Source organism: Barbus barbus (genome assembly GCF_936440315.1).
Source record: "Barbus barbus genome assembly, chromosome: 2".
NCBI lineage: Eukaryota > Metazoa > Chordata > Actinopteri > Cypriniformes > Cyprinidae > Barbus > Barbus barbus.
Window position 1 is genome coordinate 7,582,266 of NC_136730.1, and position 23,088 is coordinate 7,605,353.

At 38.6% G+C, this 23,088-nt stretch overlaps 1 protein-coding gene across 3 annotated transcripts; it reads right to left on the minus strand.

Moving 5' to 3' along the window:
- Positions 1–1,303: 1,303 nt before the first annotated feature.
- On the minus strand, positions 1,304–22,071 carry LOC306880234 (GRB10-interacting GYF protein 1-like). Of its 3 annotated transcripts, none has more exons than XM_079433614.1 (25): positions 21,822–22,071; positions 18,245–18,779; positions 18,017–18,080; positions 15,770–15,899; positions 13,090–13,185; positions 12,738–12,852; positions 12,544–12,652; positions 12,140–12,333; positions 11,354–11,580; positions 11,139–11,259; positions 10,739–10,918; positions 10,509–10,654; positions 9,491–9,650; positions 9,221–9,387; positions 6,785–6,888; positions 6,586–6,686; positions 6,422–6,492; positions 6,200–6,325; positions 5,875–6,063; positions 5,611–5,783; positions 4,845–5,005; positions 4,447–4,610; positions 4,320–4,367; positions 4,061–4,205; positions 1,304–3,129 (listed from the first exon to the last, which is right to left on the minus strand). In XM_079433614.1, the coding sequence occupies exons 3-25, from the start codon at positions 18,049–18,051 to the stop codon at positions 3,062–3,064; spliced, it is 3,030 nt and encodes a 1,009-aa protein (XP_079289740.1). In that variant the 5' UTR covers positions 18,052–18,080; positions 18,245–18,779; positions 21,822–22,071; the 3' UTR covers positions 1,304–3,061. The 3 variants fall into 3 exon arrangements, with proteins under 3 accessions (XP_079289740.1, XP_079289739.1, XP_079289738.1); XM_079433613.1 differs by having other exon boundaries at positions 5,875–6,060; positions 9,173–9,387; XM_079433612.1 differs by having other exon boundaries at positions 9,173–9,387.
- Positions 22,072–23,088: the final 1,017 nt, after the last annotated feature.

The window sequence follows — 23,088 nt, forward strand, 5'->3', positions numbered from 1 at the left end:
TATCAACATTGTTCAGTGAAAATCCTCCATGGGAAAATTCCAAAGATTTTTCCACAACTCCCAATGTGTCCGAAACTTCCCTTATCCATTCACGGTAAAGCTTGCGTGATGGAGTTCTCAAGCAGACTGAGAAAAACCACCGTAAGGAGAATGAGTCTCATGCAAGGGCGTCAAAATCTCTCGAAGCATCCATCTGCTGACAGAAAGCGGGCGTTCTGTCTGCACTCTCCGAGCCCAAGTGAAAGTTCCTCACAGTTTTAAGCAAAGGAAAAGTGCATAGTGAGGGTATCAGGGCAGTGCTAGTCCCTTTGTTGTCTTTATGAAGATGATGGCCATGACACCCCGTCCCCCCCTTAGAGAGGAGGGGAAAAAGAAAAATACAACAAAAAAAAATAATAAAACACAATCACACTGTCCAAGGAATTATCTGGCAGATCTGAGGTCATATGTTCTTTTGTTGTTCTTCTCATCAACATCCATCACAGATATGTCCATCCAAAATTATCCACAAGCCAAAAAAAATGATTGGGTAAAAGGGAAACATGTTAAAGCATTCAATATGCATCTTACAGTACCAAGAGGTCATCTGTGCTGTCTTGTTTTTTGCCTTCTTTCCAGGTACATAAAGCATTTCTTCTGTCTTGATGATCAATTTGATTCCATTACAAAGAAAGATTAGTCAAACGTAAACAAATATGGTCGCCTTTATGATTCTTAAAAACACACCCTGTCCTTAAGATAAAGGTACATGGAGAAATCTTTGATGTAATTCCAAAACTTGTGTTCCAGCGATCCAAGTTTGTTTCAGTCAGCAAGTTATATAGGCAGCGCTCATATCCACATGCAAAGGAAGGGTCTGACATCATGCCATTAGTCCCCCCCGACAAAATGATTCTCAACTGCAGAATCGCATATTCAATCACCACAAAAATAAAGGGGGAAAAGCACCCACAAATGTCTGTGCGGTTTGTAAACAACCAAAACTCCAGTATGGAATAGAATATCTCTTAAGTTCTCATTTTCATAAGTCAAAGTCTATATGAACAGGATTGTAGAGGCAGTGTGTTTTTGTGGTAGCCTTTTCGATTTTGCTCCTGATGATGTCCTGCTGATTGCGCTTTAATATCCTGTGTTGAGCAACTCCATCTACACCGTTACATTTTTGGAATACATTCAACATTTTGTTTTTTTTAAGGAGGAAAGAAAAAAGTACACAAATGCACTTCACATGGTGGCAACTAAAAAAAAAAAAAAAAATTTCAAAACGAACAAAAAAAGTAGCAGCCCCAAGTGCTCTTCCTTTGTAGTCCAATACTTTGTTTATATTCATAGATTCATATATAATCATATATAACATTAAAAGAAAAAATAAATCACCATCATTGTCGTCGACAACAACGATGAACAAGTAACAAAATATACAAACATTTTGTGCACCGCTGAGTGCACTTGCACAGTTTGTTGCGATCTTTTTTTTTTTCCAGCCAGAAATAGTCAAAACCTCAGTCACTCGAGAGCAAGAGTGGACAGAAAGGCAATGTTAGGTCACACCCTCCAAATATCAAACATTTTTCCATCCAAGCATCCCCAGGCTACAACAGAACTGTACAGAGATAGGCTCTTGGTTCATAATCATGGGAGGCATGTGGGGGCGGAGCTTTCCAAAGGAAACCACGCCCCTTTGCTAAAAAATAATGTCTCAATGGCAGCAATGAAGTCTAATCATTCGCCCTTTAGTTCTTAGGCACACATGTGGGGACAAAAAAAAACCCACACACACGCGCGCGCGCGCGATGCATCGTACGTACCACAAGTAACCATTTCCTAAAGGTATACAAGTTTGAGCTCTTCAACAACACACAAACAAAACAATGATGCTAATGACATGTTCTTAAACCTCACAGAGGCAAAGATGAGGCAGGAAAAGACGTCTCTTGCACTCCCCACCATGAAAACTAAGAGTGCTGGTTGGTGTAAAATGGGCTAAAGCTTTTGTGTTTGAATCTAGAGGTCTTTCTTTGTTGGGGAACTGAAGGGCTGGTGAAAGAGGATGTGTTGTGCCGTTGCCCCCCTCGCTCTGTCGGTCTTTCATTTATTCATTCGCTCACATACTGCACATTTACAAGAGGAGTAATACACGCAGTTCCTCTTGTACACAAGCATTCACACATTCGGTTCATAAAAGAAAAAAAAAAAAGAAAATTACTCTGAATGACGAAATGGCCTCTTTTGATCATACGTCTAAGCAAGCGATTTAAAAAAAATACATTGTGCAGACTGGTATGTTTTAAACGCTCATGCGCACACACTCATTCGTCTCGGTCAAACATGCGTGTATAGACATACACACACAGGCACACAATCACAAAAATATTCATCTCTATTATATCTAACGCATTTTTTTTTTTATCTTTTTAACTTGCATTTTATGTGAGTGCAAATCTTCAAGTTTTATAATCAAAGTTTTTTTTATAATAGCTTTACGTTTTTTAATAGAAACTTTATATATGTATATAAAAAAACAACAGTGTTTGTCTTTAAAGAGAGGATTTGTTTTTCTGATAATGTCTGTACTGAAACACGCAATGGTCCACCATTTCCTCCCAGCACAAACTCCAGTTCTGATTCAACACACACACAGTATATACACACACACACACACACACACACATATACATATACATATGTGGTAACATTTCTGAAGCATACCACATAAATATACAAGTAAATCTTCTCGAAAAAGAAAAAAACCTCTATCTTAATAAAGTGCATTAGTCTGAGTGTAAGGTGCTTAATGCTGTAAGTGCCAGAACTTTATCACCCCCCCCCCCCATCCCCCAAAAACACACACACACACACAAAAATAAATTCACACCTGTTCCTTTCCCTGTTGAATTACATTCTTCTATTCCCAGAGCAAAACCCACCCACCCCTAAACTGATACCTTACTCCTGGCTTATCCCCAAACCCCTCGCCCTCAAAGCAGTGCACATTCGACTTGCGGAGTCTGATTAGGTGGACCCGCGGGTTTAAAGGCCTCGTGTAGCTATTGCTGTGGATTCAGTAATCCTCCACCATCTCCATCTCATTTAGACCATACCGATCAGGGCCACCATGGAATGAGTACCCTAAAGAGATACAGACAGAGAAAGGAAAACTAATTCAATTTCAAATCCAGTAACGTTTTTGTAGAAGTTCTTTAGAGGATGCATACCAAATGATCAAACAAATCAAACAGCCAACAGTGAATTAAAAGTACACTACCGTTCAAAAGATTGGGGTTGGTAAGAATTTGTTTTTGAAAGAAGTTTCTTGTGATCACCAAGGCTGACATTATTCGGTCAAAAACAAAACAAAAAAAAACAGTAACAATTTAAAATATAATTTATTCTGTGATGGCAAAGCTGAATTCTCAGCGTAATTACTCCAGTCTTCAGTGTTACATGAGCCTTCAGAAATCATTATCATATGCTGATTTGGTGCTCCAGAAACATTTCTTATAATCAAAGTTGAAAACAGTTGTGTTGCTTAATATTTTGTGCCAGCATTTCAGAATTCTTTGTTGATTTGAAGGGTAAAGAACAGCATTTAATTGAAAGATTTGATCTGAACTGTTCACAGTCACTTTTGAATTAAATGCATCTGCCAAATAAAAATATTTGTATTTAAAAAAACCTTGCTAACCCCAAACTATTGAATAGCTTCTCACAGTTAAACGGAGAATTTCATCCCAGAGCAAAATTTAGTTTCAGAAAAATTCAAACCCTGGTTCTTAGCAAGAAATATTTGGAAAAATGCAATTCCACTTTTAAATTATACCATTTAAGTGCCACGAGACTTACGCACAACACAGCAAGTTCTAAATTGTATGCGTTTAATTCGCTTAAAAGTATGTCATTGTTTTTCAAAAGTTCACTAAAAATTAAAAGGTTTTCTAAAAACAACCATTGTGCTACACGGTTGTTTTGCTTCAATAAAAACAACCAGCTGACAGGAGTCATTTGTTCAGGAATCAGACTACTCTGCTCATGCTGCATGTACAAGAGGAAAATGGGTTACCTAAAATGCTTGGGTCAGAGTGCAGCATCGTGGGCTGTTTCTTCTTCAGCTTTGCTGCCTGATCATAGACCACAGCCCCCTTCCCAGAATGCACTGCCTGGAACACTGACTGCAGGGCACTGGAGTTCATTCCTCGTACAGTATCCTAACAGACAAAAGAATGTGAGAATGAGAGGCAAAATCTGATAAACAACAACTAAGACTTGGTTCTGCCCTCTGTGTCAAATAAATCACTGTCGATTTAGAATTTTACTCATACCTGCAGAGGGAAGTTGTTCATGCTAAGTCCAGCCATCTCTTTGGAGAGCTATAAGAGAGGACCAAGGTTTTTATTAGGAGCAGGCAAACAGCCCCACACAATGACTATATCTTCTGGTCATACACACCTGCTGCTGCTGTCTCTGGTGGTTAGCTTTCTGTTTGGCACGGCGCTCCAGGAACTGTCTGGCGAACTCTTTGGCTTCGACAGTGTCGCCCAGGTAGGAGCAGATAAAGTTCAAGACCTCATACGGGGACTCCACCTCCTTCAGGTACGCCACAATGGTAGGCACTGTGAACACAAACTCACGATCACATTTTTGCATTAGAAACTCTCGGGCCTGCTAGGCCAACAAGTGTGCGTTTACTGTACACACGTCTTCTGTTTGTTTTTATAAACCGAGGGACGTCAGCTTCAGCAGATGTTTTCAAAAGAGAATTTGTATTTCAGATTATTTTTTAATACAAAGCGACCCAAATGAGACAAAGTTTGGTGAGTGCAAATCCTAAAAGAGAGATGTCTTACCATCCTGGGAAGAGGAGGAGTTATTGGCAGAGGTGTTGAGCGCATGCAGCATCTGTTCACACCAGGTGGTGAAGCCATCCTGAGACTTCATCCCCTGCAGGAGCTTCAACAGCCGCTCCTCCTCCTCAGTGCGTTTACGGCTTCTCATCATGTACTGTTCACTGTAGAAACACACACAAACGGTTAAGCTAGAATTAACACTTTGGATTGTTTGAGCATAGTCCTAGTCAGTACCGCCGCTCCCTATACGCAGAGTACGCAGTTTGTGTAGGGCACCAACTCCCAGGGCGGCACCATCCCAGTTGCTCAAAAAAAAAAAAAAAAAAAAAAAGTCATTCTATATTAATATTAAAATTAACATATATGTTCACGTTTACATTTTTATGTATATCATTATAAAAAAAACAGCTAAGCACATGTGACACGCCATTCCCGCATCCCTCATAAATGTGGAATTCACTTTCGAAATAGCTTGTTTGCAATCAGGGTTAGTTGCTTAGCCTATATCCACCACCTAGATGGCAGGCAAGTATTTAGCTGAAAAATCGCTCCTCTTTATAACATATGTTGTGATTTTCTGTTTATAATTTTCTCTTGTAATAGTGTCTAAACCAGTACAGTCTTTCCTCCATCTCATCCCTTCAGCTTTTCACTTCCTGCCCTCCATCTGAATTTTGCACGTCATCAGAATAACGTGACCGCAAACAAGCTATTGCTTTAGATATTGGTATATGCCACTGAAAAGCTGTTAGTGGTTTGTGTTTACCTCAGTGAGGGACTGCTGCGGCTGTTCTTCAGCCCCATGTTGTTGCGAAGTGTGCTCTGGTTCTTGAGGGCCTCGTCCCAGACTCCCATTCCTCCTCCAGAGGGGCTGCCACCACCACCCACCTTTCCATCCAAAGATCCAGTAGCTCCCCACAACGAAGAGGCATCACCCCACTGTAGAGAGAGACACTCAATGTATTTACTTCGATTTTCAGGATTGCACACCAGTGATGTTAGTGTGTGTGTGTGTGTGCGTGTGTCTTACCCTCTGCTGCTGCTGGACTCGGTGCTGTTGTTTGTGCATTCTTTCAGCCTCCTGCTGGACATCCAGGAGGTTGAGGGGCTTGGTCTGCTTTCCCAGCCCTGGGATGGGTCCTCCACTCCAGCTCGACCCGGAGCCTGAGGAACCCTGGCGTGGAGCCTGCTGGAGCAACTTCATCAGCAAATCCTGCTGCTGGAAAAAAGAAAAACCAAGATATGAAGAAAGAGATGGAGTGCGAGAGAGAAAAGTACACAAATAAATAACTATTATTTGATTAAAAAACAAATACTGATAATATATATATAATTTTAGCACACAGCTATAATACCTGTTTGCGCCTGTAAAGCTCCTCCTCCTCTCTCCTTTTCTGCTCTTCTCGCCTTTTTTCATCCCTCCGTTTTCTTTCCTCTTCCTCACGCTTGGCCCTGAGTTCAGCTTCTCTTCTCTCATGTAGCTGGAACACAATCCAGTGCAATGCAATAAGAACAGGAGTTTGAGTTCAGTGCATTTCCTCAGATCACCAGCAGAGGCCATCAGCGACAACTCTCACCTTCTGAAGCTGTTCTAGAATTGGACCCTGAGTTGAAGAATTCATTAAGTCCCATAGACTGGCCTCACCGCCTGTTCAAGGAAAAGAGAGAGCATGAAAAAGTTTAATTTTCAGATGCAAGTGAGTAAAGAAAGGATGACTTTTTAGGGGTTTTGTGTGTGCACCTGCTGGCTGTGAGGCTGAGGTATGCATGTCCCACATGGACCCTGTATCTGGCACTGACATCGACCTGTTTAACGAAGGCATCATACCCTGCTCTCCACATCTACAAGAAAAAACACACATAGAGGGTCGTAATGCAGTCTTAAAATACATTATGCATACTCCGTGACACTGCAAAAAGACACACAAACACAAACTCACCTGTTGATGAGCTGGAACAGCTGCTGTTGCTGGAGTTGCTGGTAAAGAGCCGTGGCAGCAGCTAATTCCTGCTGCTTCTTCAGCCGCTCCTGATCTATATTACCCTGAAAGACAGAGAGGTCAATATCACACATTAACCCATGACAGAGTGATTTATCTGATGCATTCATTCATGAGAGAGACTCGAAGAGACGCGCATAAGCACATTTACAAAAACATGATATCCACGTTTAAGGAAATTATTTGCAAGACATACAGACATTTATGCAAAACAGCAATATAATTAACTAAACTAAATATTTCTTATATTTTTCATATTTAGTGATTAAATACTGGTATTTTAACATCACATCAAAAATAAAAAATAAAAAAATGTATAATGTTCTCTAAGATGGCTTAAAAGAATATTTTTTAGCTTAATAGTATTCACTTCTAAATCAGTATGATAAATGCAATCTATAGCAAAAATTTACACTGCAAAATTTTACGTTATTTACAACAATGCAGAATGATTTGTAAGCTTTTACATTTAATGCTCCAAAGTAGCAATACTATTGTACTGTAAAATAAAATAAAATATTTAATAATAATAATAAAAATTAAATTTTAACAGAGAAATGGGAAAATTACTAATCTTCACAGCTATCCTAATTTCTTTGATTTCTAATGTTAGACCATAGAGCATTTACAGGGGTTAAAGCAAAAAAAATAAAAATCCTGAGCCTGAACTTTTTTCAGAGATTCAGAGATCTCACATATCAATCAACATCATTATTATCTTTCAAATTCTAATTAATAAACTAATACAACAAAATGGTACAAATAAAGCGCAGAACATGCAAAGAATGCACTTTAACATTTGAAAAGATACTATGGCAAAGTTAAGACCTGAAGAATGAAAGCTATATCATACACTTGGAAAACGATGAGCTATATCACTGCTTATCGACACTAGGGGTGTGAAAATGCACTTAGCTCACGAGAGGAGACAAAATACAGATACTTGGTTCACGATATTTTAATACTATTTTAAAGAAATTTTCAATGACAGAATCACAAAAAGTAAAACAATGCAGTTGTATTTTGAAATATTTTAACTAATCTAGGGCTGTAACTAACGATTACTTTGGTAATCAAGTAATCTGATTATTTTGACAATTAAGTAATTTGATATTTTTCTACAATTAGACCTAAGTGAAAACGAGGCCTTAATATAACTATATTTAGATTTTATTGAACCACACACTAATAATATGAACATAACCAACTGTATTTATTATATTATAACATTCATTATTATAACAAATAGCCTACCAGCAGAGGGCGCCAACGGCCTGGTGTTGTTTCACTTTACAGCGTGATTAAACGACGTTTAAATCCATTTAATTTCACATGCAAACTCAGAGCGAGGGTTTAAACTTATTTTGAAATCGCGATGTACAACAAATCACTTATAGAATGTATTATCCTGTGTTGGCATAGGTTTATAAATGATTTACATTAAAAATCTAGTGAGATAATGCACACTATTTTCCGAGATGATAGTTAAGTAACCCAAACAGCATATAGGAAGAGTTTAGCGCCTTTCACACATGCAGTCTTTTCTGGTAAGTTACCATTAAGAGATCATGTGTGAACAGGACCTTTTCAAAAAACCCGGTAAATTTGTTTTGACAATCATATAATTTTCATGGAGATGACGTGATTACTATGAGCTGTTTACAAAGCTCCGCTGCTTTTTTAATAGCTTTTCTATGTAAATATGTACTAGAGTGACATCTTTGACCATTGCACCTTGCAGCTTTTTCAGTGTGTCGCGCTTGAGACCCAGCTTCTTTTCCACTCATCAGGGCTGCAGCTCTGGATACTATTATGAGTGTCTCGTGCCTAAGAGCAAAAACTTCTGACTGGCTAGTAATGTCACTTTGGTTGAGAGTGAAAGCGGTGTTCCTCTCATACCATTGGTATGTGAACCCGTGAGCTCGAACGTGATATCAACAAGTTTTTTTTTTAATGTAGGACTATCTTTTTTGGGGGGTTTTTCCCCCACAGCTGAACGCTGCACGCTGCCGGAGAACTTTAAGCCCTGCATTTATTTTAGTAAAAGTATAATAAAAGCATTTCAGTAAATAAGTTTAGGACCTACACAAGCATTAAAGACTTTTTTTGTTTTACTAAATACAAAATGTTTATAGTTTTACATTTTGAAAAGGGAGATATTAGTACTTTAAGACACCCTGCACACACTCCACATGAACACACATGCAAATTTAGACAAATACACACAGAGATACACAGACAACTTTACAAACAAGCTTACTCCCCAGAATGCAAATAACCCTATGGAAAATAATGCCCAAACATTCACCCTTCCACCCAGAGACTCACGATTGCCCCCCGGGGTGGGTGAGGGCGAAGGTCAGCTTGCTTCCTCACCAGGAGGGGCGGAGGGGAGGGGCCAGGGGCGAATGGCACACGCCCCCACATCTTAATGACTTCTCCCAGCGGCTGAAATCCCTCATCACAACCACGTTTAACAAGCAGGTTCATGGCGAAATACCCCGCTTGAAACCATTCACACATCTCCACTGTACTGAAAGGACCTGAGAGAGACCGAACAGACAAAAGAGACAGTATTAACGGACTATACTCAAAGCACTGCTCCGTATGCATGAGTTGACCACCTATGAGAGAATGGGTGCGTACCCTGAATCTCTCCTTGCGGGTCTTTGTAAAACCATTTCATAGCAGAGTCATGGGAGAGAGGAAGAGCAGAGGCTGTGTTTCTGCTCTCCTGAAGAGTCTGGGTGAAACACTCTTCCTCTAGAGATGTGTCTTGGAGCGCTGCCACCATCTTCTCTGCCTCCTACACACATAAATCACCATTAAAAAAATATTTTCCGCTAAAAGAATGAAAGTGTGCTATAAGCAATGTAATTTATCTAAACAGGAGACATATTCTACACTTTTAGTAGCATTTTTTTTTTTATAGAAAGTATACTTAATACAAGTTTCTAGAAAAACAACAGCGCATTATAAATGAGCTATTACAATGAAAAAGATTACAATAATTGACTCAATTCAGTTTTTGTTTAGTCAATTTACTCTTATTTCAATGCTAATCCACATTTCTAGATCAAAAGAATATTATAAATAAAAAATTATAAATAATAATTTAGCCATAACCAGGTGTCTAGTACAACAAATAATTATAATCAAAAATATAAATAGACTAGAATTTTCCCACCTTCTTTCTGACTAGGAATTAAGCAGATGTTTTTACAATTCTACACTGTACATATAAATAGCCTTGTTGTGATTGGCTAACCCTTGCACATATGAAATAGTTAACAATGACATCACTAAGTTGGTGGATACTGAGCGTCTACTAATACAATCAATGTGATCAATATATGCAGATGATATTATAACTATAACACATTTAAAATGACCAATTTTTTTGCAGCTGAACCTTTCATCTTTTAAATTCAGCCAAATGTTATTTTATCTGTTACTCTCGAGACGGGGGTAGCTGCAGACTGGAGCAATGGGCGTGCTGAAATGAGGCGTTCCGAAAGGTGAATCAGTACAACAAAATCTACCCCTAACCCTACCCCCACACCCTGACAGACAGCTTTGTCGACCAATCATTAAGACCTTTCGCCACGCCCATTGCTCAAGCCTGCAGTTACTTGTTACTCTCAGAACTCATTTTCTGTGGTACCTGTTGCAGGTGCTTCATGCCCTCATCATCCTCAATATCACCCCCCGGTGGTGGGAGGTCAGTAGCAGCAGAGGACGAAGAGGGAGGCGATGAAGGCAGACTGGAGGAGGCACTGGGGCTCAAATCTAACATGGCCTCTGATAATACTACAGAAAAGATAATACAACTGTGAAGCATCATCCATCTACATAGCTATTGAAAAAATCAATTAAGAAGAAAAAAGAAGGTACCTTCACTTGGTAGTTTGTTGGGAACGGAGGGGGCAGCCTGAGGCTCCTCCAGGCCAGAGGGGGCAGTAGAGGGTACAGCCTCAGGGACCGGCGCAGGAAGAGATTGAGGGAGAGGAGATGGAGGGGAAGGAGAGACCGGTTTCACTTCAGTTTCAGACACTGGAGCAGAGTCAATAACATCTGTAGAAAGAGAAAAGAGAGAGTGATGAGATTTCCATAAAAATGTATTTGTTTAAAATCATATTTTAATTAAACGCGCTTAAACACACAACTTCACAGCAGTGTTTAAATTGTAATTGTGTACAAAATAATTCCATCTTTTCCTCGCAAAAAGCAGTCATATACATTTTTGCAAGAACTGTGCTTTAAGAGTCTACTTTTTTCCATTTTTTGTTCCCACCTTTCTCGCTTTTTTCAGCACCAACACCGTTCTTCTTCTCTTGATTAGCACCGTCCTCTTCCTCATCCTCCAACCCCTGGAACTCAAACTCCTCTTCTGGAATGGGATCTTTCGGGCCCTTCTAAGACAAAAGAAAAGTTGACAAATGTAAAGAAAAGAAAACCATTTTATAAACCAGATAATAAATCAATAGAGACTAGATCTTATGGTCTCACCTTGATAGACATAAACGCTCCAGAAGAATCAAAGGTTCCCATTTCTCCATCTTCCTCATCTGTGCACCACTCTGGCAGACCATCTCTCTCCTCCTCTGCTCCTTCGCTGCCTGCTCTTCGTCTGCCTCCCTCACTCCCTCCATCCCGGAAGTCAAAGTCAAACTTCCTGCGGCGAACTTCACCAGGTCCAGAGTGTTCACGCCAACCGGCCGAGCGAGGACCACCATCTAGGAAAAAGCAGCATAAGTTCATACACTAATGTTTAAAAGTTTGAGGGTGGTAAAATACAGTAAAACAGAAATATTATTTAATAGAATTTATTTTATTTTAATATCTTTTATTTTCAGCAGTCATTATTCCAGTCTTCAGTGCCACATAATCCTTCAGAAATCATACTAATATGCTGATTTGCTGCTCAAAAAACATCTCATTATCAGCGTTCAAGACAATTGAGCTGCTAAATATTTGAGGAACGTTTTCTTTTCTATCATTATAAATGTATTTTTCTGTCATTTTATGAATGTAATGCATCCTTGAATATTTTTTTCTCTTACTGACCCCAAACTTTTGAATGTATGTTTAACAAACCTCAAGCTCCATTTACTCATGGTACCCCCTCAAGTAATCCACTAAAAAGTGCTCAGCCAAAAGAGATGGTTGTTTACATCTAATATTAATTAGTGGCGTAATAAAATTAAATAAAATATATTTTTTTTTGGGGGGGGGGGGGGGGGGGGGGGTGAACTATTCCTTTTATATGGCAAGTGTAAATGTCTACTGTGTTACCTTCTCTTCGTGAGCCGGTGAGTCTCCAGCTGCCACCAGTCTCTCCTGTGTCCTCCTCCTCCTGCTCCTCTCTCAGTGTGCGCCAGTTACCGCTATCAGAGCGCATGAACTCCTTTCTGGCACCCGGACCCCCCTCCTCGAAACTCAGACGCACACCTTCCCTCCGCAGAGGTTTCTCAAAACGTCTCTCACTTCTGTAGAATGAAAAGAGACCAGGGTTTATTTAGACAGCCTCAACAGCCATCCAAATCTAGTTTGTATACTGATAAAATGATTTTATATTTATTGAGACAAGAGCTAAAGCAACAAACTGAGACCGCAATAGGGAAAATACAACAAAAAAATGTAATCAAATGATTTTTTAAATGACTTACAATAAAACAAAACAAAACAATTGAGAATACCTGTCATCCCAGCTCTGACTGCGATGGATCTCTCGAACGCTACGACCAAAACCGCCCTCTACTTCCTCACTGCTTCTTTGGTAGAAACTGCCCTCTCCTCTTCCTCGACCTAAACACACAGTGTGACAAACTTCAGCATCCTCGCCAATACATTAATAATTTACACTCATGTACGCATAAATAGATCAACTTGCCTCGACCGCCTCTCACACTGCCTCTGCCTCGGTTCACCCCAGCGGGGGCGGCCCCGCCCCCCTTACCCATAAGCCTCAGCACAGCCACACTGTTGACAGACATGGAGAAGTTCCTCTGTAAAGAGAAAAAAAAACACATGAGAAGTAAAACCAGTACCACACCAAAAACCACAAAATCAGTGGAGATAACAATAATTGTACTGCCAAAGGTGTTTACGGTTTCTGAAGAATGTGCTTGCCCCACCTCAGATTACTTTCACAGGATAATGTGTGTGTGTGTGTGTGTGTGTGTGATGCATGTCTAATCAGCCCCAAGCTCAGAATGCCAGATGAGTAAGTGTGAGCGTCTCACCTGCTCCTCTTCAGTGAGAGGCAACAGTGCCAGTGGCTGTTGAGGCTCATCCTGCAGAATAGCAGCAAACTCTTTATCCTGCATTTCTTCAGGGACCTGAAAACACACACAAGACAGTGACTCACTCTACAGTTACAAATGATGGGACTCAAAATCAGGAAATTTACATCTGGAAAGAGAAACATTTTAAATACACAAAAAGTCTGGACTGTGCTGATCTGAGTCTGGTTTAACCCATCAACATTCTTCTCAAATATTTTGTACAGCACATTTTGGGTAAATTCCAAAAGGCATTTTTACACCCTTATAAGGGCACTGCATCAAAGGGGATGCTACACAAATTGAGCAAATTAATCCCTTTACTAATGTCCCTTCCTTTTTCTTTATGTTTCTGAAGTCTCTTTTACTCAGGTCTGCCCACTCAAGTTGAATCTGACCACAAATACAGTAAAATCAGTAATATTGCGAAACATCATAAAGGAACTTTTCTATATGAATATATTTTAGCATTTTATTTATTCTATCCTATGATGGCAAAGCTGAACGTTCAGCAGCCATTACTAGTCTTCAGTGTCATACAATCTATCAGAAATCAATCTAATATGTTGATTTGCTGCTCAAGAAACATTTTTATTATTACCAATACTGAAAACAGTTGTGCTGCTTAATATTTTTGTGAAAACCTAAAAGGATTCTTTGATAAATAGAAAGTTCAAAAGGACAACATTTACTTAAAATATTTGTGTTAACAAAAAAAAATCAGACTGTACAAATACTTTTCAACAGTAGCATACATAAAATGGTCAAATGTTCAAAAGTAATGCTGACTTTCAAATAGAAATCACTCTTGGAGTTATTTGTGCCCTAAGGAACGGTGACTATTCAAGGGTTAAGTTTGCACAGTGCTGACGTGGCTTCCTAGAACAGACATTAACCGGTCAACTTTTAGAAGTAACAATCAAATCACTTTGCCTATATAGAAAAAAAATCAAAACATCTCAGGTTCTCTTTTCAAAGCAGTTTTAGATTTGTATTTTTCCACAATAACGGTCCTACATGGGGATTTTTAGATTTCTTGAAAACACTTTTCCAACACAATGAAATTGTAATCACAACAAATATCCATGCTTGATTAGTGCACACTGAATATTTCTTCTGCAAAAAAAACAAAACATGGTGAATCATTATCTTAGGGCACAGTTTCTATAGTCTATTTTTGTTGCAACAGAGCTCTGCCGCCACTGTTGCCCGTGGAAACCTTTATGACTTGTGTCAGTACTGGTAAGAATTTTTTTGCATTTTAAAGTCGACCAGTGGAAACATGTACTAGACACACATACGCGTGTTAAACCTCAGGCCATGTGAATACCACAAAAGACGTCCATTAAGGGACCTGCTAAAGGTCCCTCAGCACTTGCTGAGCACACAAAACACTTACAGAGTGACATTTACAAACACAATTTTTGTATTCTACAAGAATCACAGAAAGATTAACTGTCTAAACATCTAATAATTAAAATTTAATTTTTAATAGTAAAAAAATTGTTCACCCAAAAATGAAAATTGTGTGATAATCAACTCACCTAATGTCACTCAAAATACTCAGGTTTGTACTTTGGAATCAAAGGTGCTGCATGTATGATTTTGACTCTACTAAAGCATAAAAATACCTTAATATGTTTGCAGATATTTAAGAAACATGCTAACATACTTGTTTATTTGAAAAACAATGCTAGTCAGAAATTCTCCTTTGAAAATGTGCATTCCGGGCTGGAATGTCTGTATGTGTTTTGGTTTCTGAAAGCCGCCCACTGCCAGTTTCCCCAATTGTATTTCGGCACCCTGGGTTGCCATTCACCGCCATGTGTGCTCGTTCCCGTTGGTGTCATTAATCTGGCAACCTGCGTGTGCCTCAAGTCTGAGGAGGAGGTGCCGGGTGGAAAAAAAACCCTCTCCAATATTTTTGAATTTGGACTGCAATACCTAGTCAATCCTACATACAGCACCTTCAACCAAAAAAAAAAAAAAAGTTATTTTGCTAAATGTCCAGGCTGCTCTTTTCCATTTAGTGGATGTGAACAGAGAAGTAGGCCATAAAATTGAGTAACATTTAAAGCTTTGTCTCAAAAACTGACCTTAATTTTAAGTCATTAATGGCATAAACATCTTTAATTCTATACTTGTATGTAGTGTTACAACTTCCACTGTATGCACAAAGACAAATCAGTATGGAGTTCCACAGAACAAAAACTTGTTTTGAGCAACATGAGGGTTATTACAGACTTAAACAAAACAAAACAAAAAAGACTGACCAATATGGGTTTTCCCAATGGCTGATGTAGATACTAAAGACCAGAGCAACCGACAGCCAATGTACAACATAATTTACCACCAGCAATTAAGATGAAGACGTATTAACTAACACAGTTTATTATTAACTAACACAGCTGTCAGTAGATTGAAATTGACCAAGCAGACATGAACAACTGATGCAAATAATCTGAAAATGCCCAATTACAGGCAGATCACTTGGACAAAAAAAAAGCACTTTTTTGTGTCTAATGTCATTGTCAAGCGGTGAAGGTGTTGGTACAATTATTGCAAACTGAATGCTTGGATATCACCTAGACTTAAAAATAGACCAACACAGCCCAGAATTTCTTTTTAGGCATTTTCCCACCTTGTTGTCTTTGACATAAAGTGCTAGCATCTCCTCTCGGCCATAACGGTACTCGGCCAACTTGTACTTTGGCATAGCAGGAGAGGCAGGAGGGGAAGACACACTGCCTCCACTGGAAAGTGCACGGAGCCTGAGAGAGAGAAGAAAATCAGATCAAAAGAGATACAGCTGCAACAATGTGAATGAGTCATTGAGAAATGCTCTAACTCTGGCTACCATTCAAGGACAGCCCTATCAATGTCGACTCTACATCCTCCTTTATTTAGGATCACTCACTCCTTTTTTCCAAGGAAATGGTGCTGAAGCTTGGGCTAATGCTTGGGTAGGGGAAACACTCTTAAGAACTAAAAAAGCTAGAAGTTATGCCCAATAAATCCATATCAACCAATTTACATACACACTACTGGTCAAAAAAATGTTGGGACAGTAATTTGTTTTACAGAAATTAATTTTATTCAGCAAGGATGAATTAAATTGATCAAAAATAACAACATAGACCTTTAGAACGTTACAAAATATTTCAAATAAATGACCTGAAAAAAAGTAATTTTCCACAAAAATATTTAGCAGCGCAACTGTTAATACATTGATAATATTACAAAATGTTTTCAAGCAGCACATAAGCATATTAGAATGATTTCTTAAGAATCATGTGACACTGAAGACTGGAGTAATGCCATCACAAGAATAAATTTGAAAATACTTTTACTTAAAAAAAACAAAAAAACATTTTGGAGCAGTAGTGTATATAGTAGTGTATATACTTATACAATATTTAATTTTAGGCAGACAGGAAAATCAAGGGGCTGGAGTTGCTGTCAGATACTGTATATAGAATCTGTGCTTATTGTGTAAATAACTTGCTGATTATACTGGGAATGATCTGGTTTTGTTGGGTGTCAAAATCACCAGAGTTATTGTTGTTTTGACAACTTTCCTTGGTGCTGACATTGTCTCGCCCCTGGCATCTGACGTTAGTGGTTCCTGGTTCGAGCCCAGCAGCCTTTAGGGGCCAGTGCAAAGTTGTTTTTCCTGAATGAAACCACTTTTCAGCAGCGGAAACATGTGAAACAGCACCGACTGAGGTACCTTGTTGGTGGAAAAGGAGTTTCAGAGCTGTGGGTGGCTTTGTAAACTTTACATAAATAATACCCTGCTAAGATAAGCTGATGAAGAAGGCTTTGAGGAAACATACCACCCCTGCATTGTACATGTCAGAACCTTACAGAAACATGGTAAAATCAGAGAGTATTGCAGAAAAAAAAAAATCCTTTAAATTGAATAAACTGAATGGTAAGATGCTGTTTTGAAGCTCACTGCACTGAAGAGATTTAGGAAGGAAATATATTTTCAAAAACAGAGCTTTGGGCAATGTGACAAAAGATAATATTGTTTTTTCAAGATTTTGTAGCAGTGATTAACAAAATATTTTACCGTTTAAAAAAACATATCTAGGATTTCCAATACAACACATACTACCGACCTAAAGTTTGGGTTCAGTAAGATTAAATTTTTTGTAAGATGTCTCTTATGCTTACTAAACCTGCATTTATTTGATCAAAAACGGTAAAAACTGTAATATTGTGAAATGTTATTGCAATTTAAAGTAACTGATTTCTGTTTTAATATATATTTTAAAATGTAATTTATTCCCATAATTTTCAGCAGCCATTACTCCAGTCTTCAGGGTCACATGATCTTTCAAAAATCATTCTAATATGCTGATTTGGTGCTAAAGAAAACATTTAATATTATTAGTATTAGTGCTGAAAACATCTGTAATGCTAAATATTTGAGGAAACTGATTTCTCTTTCAGGATTTTTGGAAAAAGTAAAAAGAACTGTCACTTCTGATCAATTTAATGCTACCTTGCTGAATAAAAGTATTAATTTATTTAAAATTTAAAAAAAAAAAACATCTTAACGACCCCAATCTTTTGAGCGCTAGTGTATGAGCGAAAAGACATTCTATGAGAGTGCTTGACTATCGCCTCAGAGCTACACATGCAAAACAACATGGCAAAAAATAACACTTATCCCTTTGCCTAAAGTAGCTTATTATAGGAAAACGTAGTGAGATACTAACATTACTTCTTGCATTTAATTTCTCTGACTGTGACAAATAATGGAACAGAGAAAATCGGTCAAAGGACAAAAAAAAAAATTTACAAGGAAATGAGAAGAAAGAAAAGGAAGGGAGATCTGACAAGAGAAGGAGACACAGAAATTGAAAGGAAAGGATTTTACCATTCTGGGCCAAAGTTAAGTGTTTCAGCAGTCATATTCTTCCTTCCTTCTCAGAGGTGAAAGTCTACAAACAGAAATACCTCAATAAGAGTATGCAACACACTGAAACATGCTGCAAGCATACTTTTGTTCTTTAGCACACACAGATTCTTTTATTACATTGCAGTGTAATGCACACACAACTGACAGACATATCTGTATATACAGCAGTTCATGTGTTATTCTTACCCTGTCCGGGAGAGTGGCGCAGGCAAGACTAGGCTGGACCAGGTCTGGGTGAGAGGGCTGAAAGGTGTGTGTATGTATGTATATGCGTGTATGTTTCAAAGTAGCCAACTTAAGAGAGAGTAGGGTTATAGCTGCCTTATCCAGGGCGTGTGTGCATGAGAGCAGAAATACAAAAGGTCAGACACGGCAAGAGCTCTCTTGTTCACAGCCGATGAAAACAAATGGAAAACAAAAAAATAAATCAAAACCCCCTAAAATGAGTAATACCTGCTGGACTGCAAAAACTGCAGAACTTTGATACTGACGTCTGAAGTCGATCGACTACAGGAAACAAACAAAACAGACAAAGAGACGAAAAAGAGCCAAACTTGTTGATAATACAGCTGCCACAAGCAGTTATGACCCCAATAAGCTTCTCTCTTTCACTATTTGTGTGTGTCTTTCTAACTCTTTCTGTTGTACTGGCAATGCTGTGTGGACCAGGTCCCAGCTGGTGACCCCCTCCTCACGCCGACAATCCCTCTCCCTCCTTTATCTGCAGGAGAAAACAAGAAATGACCACATAAAACTATAAAACATTGTGGACTAAATGCAAGTGCTATAACTGAAGCTATTAAAACTGAGAAAAGGGGGCACTCGTGTTATTTCAGTATTATATATAGCCTTTATAGATTTTATTAATATTCTGAATTACATTTAATTTTATTTTTTTATTGCCAGTTAGTAATTGTAGTGCTTCAAATTTAAATGAAAATAAGAAATGCTTCCTTGGCAACTAAACAGAATGAGTTTAAGGTTTTTATTTTATTTCAGCTTTATTTCAATGAAGAAAAATGTTTTACAAGTTTTAATTCTAGCTTTAGTTAAGTATAACAACCCTGCAGTGCCCGACATTCTCCTGTAATAGTATCCTATTAATTTAAAGGCCAAGCGTACATGAAAATAACCTCTCTCCTTTTTAAAATATTCTGAAAGATAGTTTCTTGAAGAAACAAGACCACAAACAAACTGTGCCTTTGAAAACACATAGTAAAAAAGAACACTATATTTTGGAAAGGGCAAGTGTGCATAACGTGTGTTTTGCAGATAGATTTAAGCGAAAATCTTTCTAGATTGGCATCTGCACTACACAACTAGAAGAGTTATTGCAATCAGGATAGCATGGAGATGGAAAAGAAACATCCCAGGGGTTTAATCAACAGCACCCACAGATGTCATAGCAACAAAAATATCTAAGCAACAGACCAAATCGTTGAGAATAAATAGTAATCACTGGGGGAGCCTGGGTCTTTAACAAGCGCAGCGCCGCCGCTGAAAAATCTTCACATGATCAGTAATATCACGGCATTCACTTACATACCTAAAAACACAAACATGGCGACCGGCGGCGCTGCTAATGCGATGGCTCTGAATCCACTTGTTGACAAGAAAGGAGGAAAGAGCCACAAATGGAAATTATTTTTGATTAGGCTAATGTCACGTTGCCATAAGGGGCCGTTCACATTCACGTTCATATGCAAATATTTCAAATGTGGGCGCGCGGAAAGCGACGCGGCACTCTCGTTTTGCGCTCCTCTGTTCATGGTTGCATAGCAACGACAGACGCCACGGGAGAGCGAGCAAGCGCTTGTGGAAAGGAGAAAGCGAACTGCGAAATTGGTACCGAAAACCGTGAATTTTCACTGGTATTGAAAATACCATTCATTTTTCAAATGGGTGAAATCCTGTGGCATACCAATCTCCAGTGTGAACTGTGAGCGTGACTTTTCCACACTGAATAGGGTGATTTTAATCAGATCCATTATTCATTCATTAAGACATATTGACGTGATTTCTGTATATCTACAGCTCCAGGCACACTGAAATCTCTTCATGCAGATACCTGCTACATACCTTTTTTCACAAAAAAATAACCCAACATCCGATCAATAAAAACTCACCTGATATGACACCCTACATGATATGAATCTTCTATGAAAAGCCCAGAAAAATTAAGTGCTCACAGATTGGGTGTGGCCCTTGATATTAGGATACAATTTTCAATAAATTGTAAATAATCTTTTTTCTGGGTTGTGCCGTTTCATTTTTCCACTATCTATTTCTACCTTACAGCTGAAAATTAACACAAAAGAAAAACATGAATAATCCTGTCCTAATCTTGTTTGTGACCAGTTCAAGGTACGTGCTGCAATAATCATGCCTTCTGTTGATGGTGTGTCAAGTTTGTAGGTCTCAAAATGTGCATTTCGATCCACAAAACTTGCCAGAAGTCATGGTTTAAGGGGTTATTAAAAAAAAACAAATCTTCCGGGGGTGCATGCCCTCGGACCCCCCGCGAGCGGCTTGGTAACAACCTCCGGCACGTAACAGCACCGCTGCTGGAAACATTTATAGGGGAAACACTGAGTGCATATGTGACCCTGGACCACAAAACCAGTCTCAAGTTGCTGGAGTATATTTATAGCAATAGCCAATACATTGTATGGGTCTAAATGACCAATTTTTCTTTCATGCCAAAACTCATTAGGATATTAAGTAAAGATCATGTTCCATGAAGATATTTTGTAAATTTAATATAATATATTTAGTAATTTTTGATAAGTAATATGCATTGCTAAGAACTTCATTTGGACAACTTTAAAGGCGATTTTCTCAATATTTCGATTTTTTTTTTTGCACTCTCAGATTCCAGATTTTCAAATAGTGGTCTCAGCCAAATATTGTCTGATCCTAACAAACCATACATCAATGGAAAGCGTATTTATTCAGCTTTCAGGACTTTTCATGGACCCTTATGACTGGTTTAGTGGTCCACAGGGTAACATATTTCCAGTACACTTTATTTGAAACGATTACGCTATTCAATTAAGTATTTTTATAGCAACTTGACTTCGGAAAAAGTTAAACAACTTACTTGAGCAAAATTCTCGATTCACTCCAAATGCTCTTCCTCGTGATTCTCGACTCGTTACGAATCGGACAGTTTGCGATTCAGTGAGTCAGAGGTTCAATCGATTCACTGAAAAGATCCGATTCAAATGAACGAGTCGTTCAAGAATGGGACGCAGCTACAACTAAGTACTCGCCATTAGGCCTTTTCTATTCGATGTGTCCTCGCGCTCGACGCATTAACGTACTCCCAGAAACATACATTTCGTAACATACGCTGCGTTTAATATTTATCGCGTGGAATGAAAATGAGCATCGAAGCAACTCGGTGTCGTTTTATTATTGATTGGAGGAGTCTTGAGGGGCGTCGCGTGCACAGGGAGGGGGAGTGTGCATGCGCGCGCGTGCGTGCGTGCGTTGCCTGCACACTCCCCCTCCCTGCGCACCCGGCGCCCCTCCAAACTCCACTCCGCTGCTTCCCTTGGCCTTCAACCCACGGCCACAGCTGCCTTAGCAAACATACAAAAGCCTCACTACGCGCAAGCGCTGGCCGCTTAATGCGCTACAATTCATTCGCTGTTCGCACACACGCTGCCCTTCCCCTTCCAAGTTTGCATGAAACTTAATGCAACACCCATCTGCCATTAACGCTTCAGACATTCAAGGAGAGAGGCACACAGTTGCTGACCGTATTTCTGGAGCTGTCGATGCGATTTCACTGTCCAGTCGCCCCGTCAAACTCGACGATCTTCACTTTGGATGCATGTGCAGTTGTTTGTGTTCTGTGCTCCTCCTCGAGAATCGCGTTCCGTTTTTTGACAGTTTTTTGCTCTCTCTCCCTCACCAACGGTCGTTGCGTGTTGATGTCTAGTACGCTCTTGTTGTTTGTGTTTTAGGGAAGATGGCCGTCCTACTCGGTCATACCACGTGACCACAGTGTCGCGTTGCTTTTAGAGGAGCGTGAAGATAGCGACCCCTAACGAAAGCTTTTTAATGTTTTTGTCCAAAATAAAAGCCACAATGACTAAAGTGTGTGTGTGTGTGGACCGAAACAATAATTAAAAAATAAATAAATACATAAACAATCAAACACACATTTATATTAATAAAACACACACTCATATTAATATTGCATAGTGATAGTATTTTAATTTTTGGGGGGTATTTGTTTGTTCAACTATGGATCAGCGTTTAGACACTTTGAACACTTTTCACACTCTCGCTGTTTTATTTAATTAACAGTGTTCATCAGTGGGCAATTCTGTTATTTATTTAATTATTTATTTTTACAACATGTCAAAATTGTATTTTGCTACACACGTGTTAGAAAAAAATATTTTAAACATGTTTTTAATAAATAGACTAACTTCATAGCATGTGCTTACCTTAAATACATAATTAATTAACGTTCACACTCTTTACACCTTTTTCAGTTCATATCAGCTCTTCACTTACATGTCTTCTGGGTAAACATGTACACTTATTTTATTTTTAAAGTGCAAAATTAAAAGTCAAAACTTTTATTTCTATGCATTGTACATATTTATACAGATTGTTTCTATGCATTTCACATTTTACAGATTATAGACAATTTGTGACAAAGCAGATAAACGGGAAAACATCAGAAGAATCAATTATGGAAACTCAACACTGATTATGATTGAAAACACACCACAATTTGGTTCAGGATTTGTGTAAAAACCAGCAATCGTGTTCACACGATAAACATTTAAATGATGTAGGCCTGTGCATTTAAAATAACAACAACAACTGTATAGATGGCGTTTGAAAATTCAACCGAAGGCATGGTAAAAGTTTCCTTTTTTAAAATGTTTTAAATTTTTTAAATATAACATTCAAACGTATACAAATTCCAAATATAGCATGCTATCATTTAGTTAATATCATGGTATTTGGCTCCACCGTTTTAATATGGTACCATCACAGTATTCGCT

Bases quoted from the DNA above. Each gene is read 5' to 3' on its own strand.
- LOC306880234 (XM_079433612.1), bottom strand. From the start codon at position 18,051: ATGACTGCTGAAACACTTAACTTTGGCCCAGAATG. The intron at 9,388-9,490 runs GTACGCACCCAT...GGTCTCTCTCAG, and splicing joins CCCGCAAGGAGAGATTCAGG to GTCCTTTCAGTACAGTGGAG. The intron at 6,326-6,421 runs GTGAGAGTTGTC...ATTGTGTTCCAG, and splicing joins TTCTAGAACAGCTTCAGAAG to CTACATGAGAGAAGAGAAGC.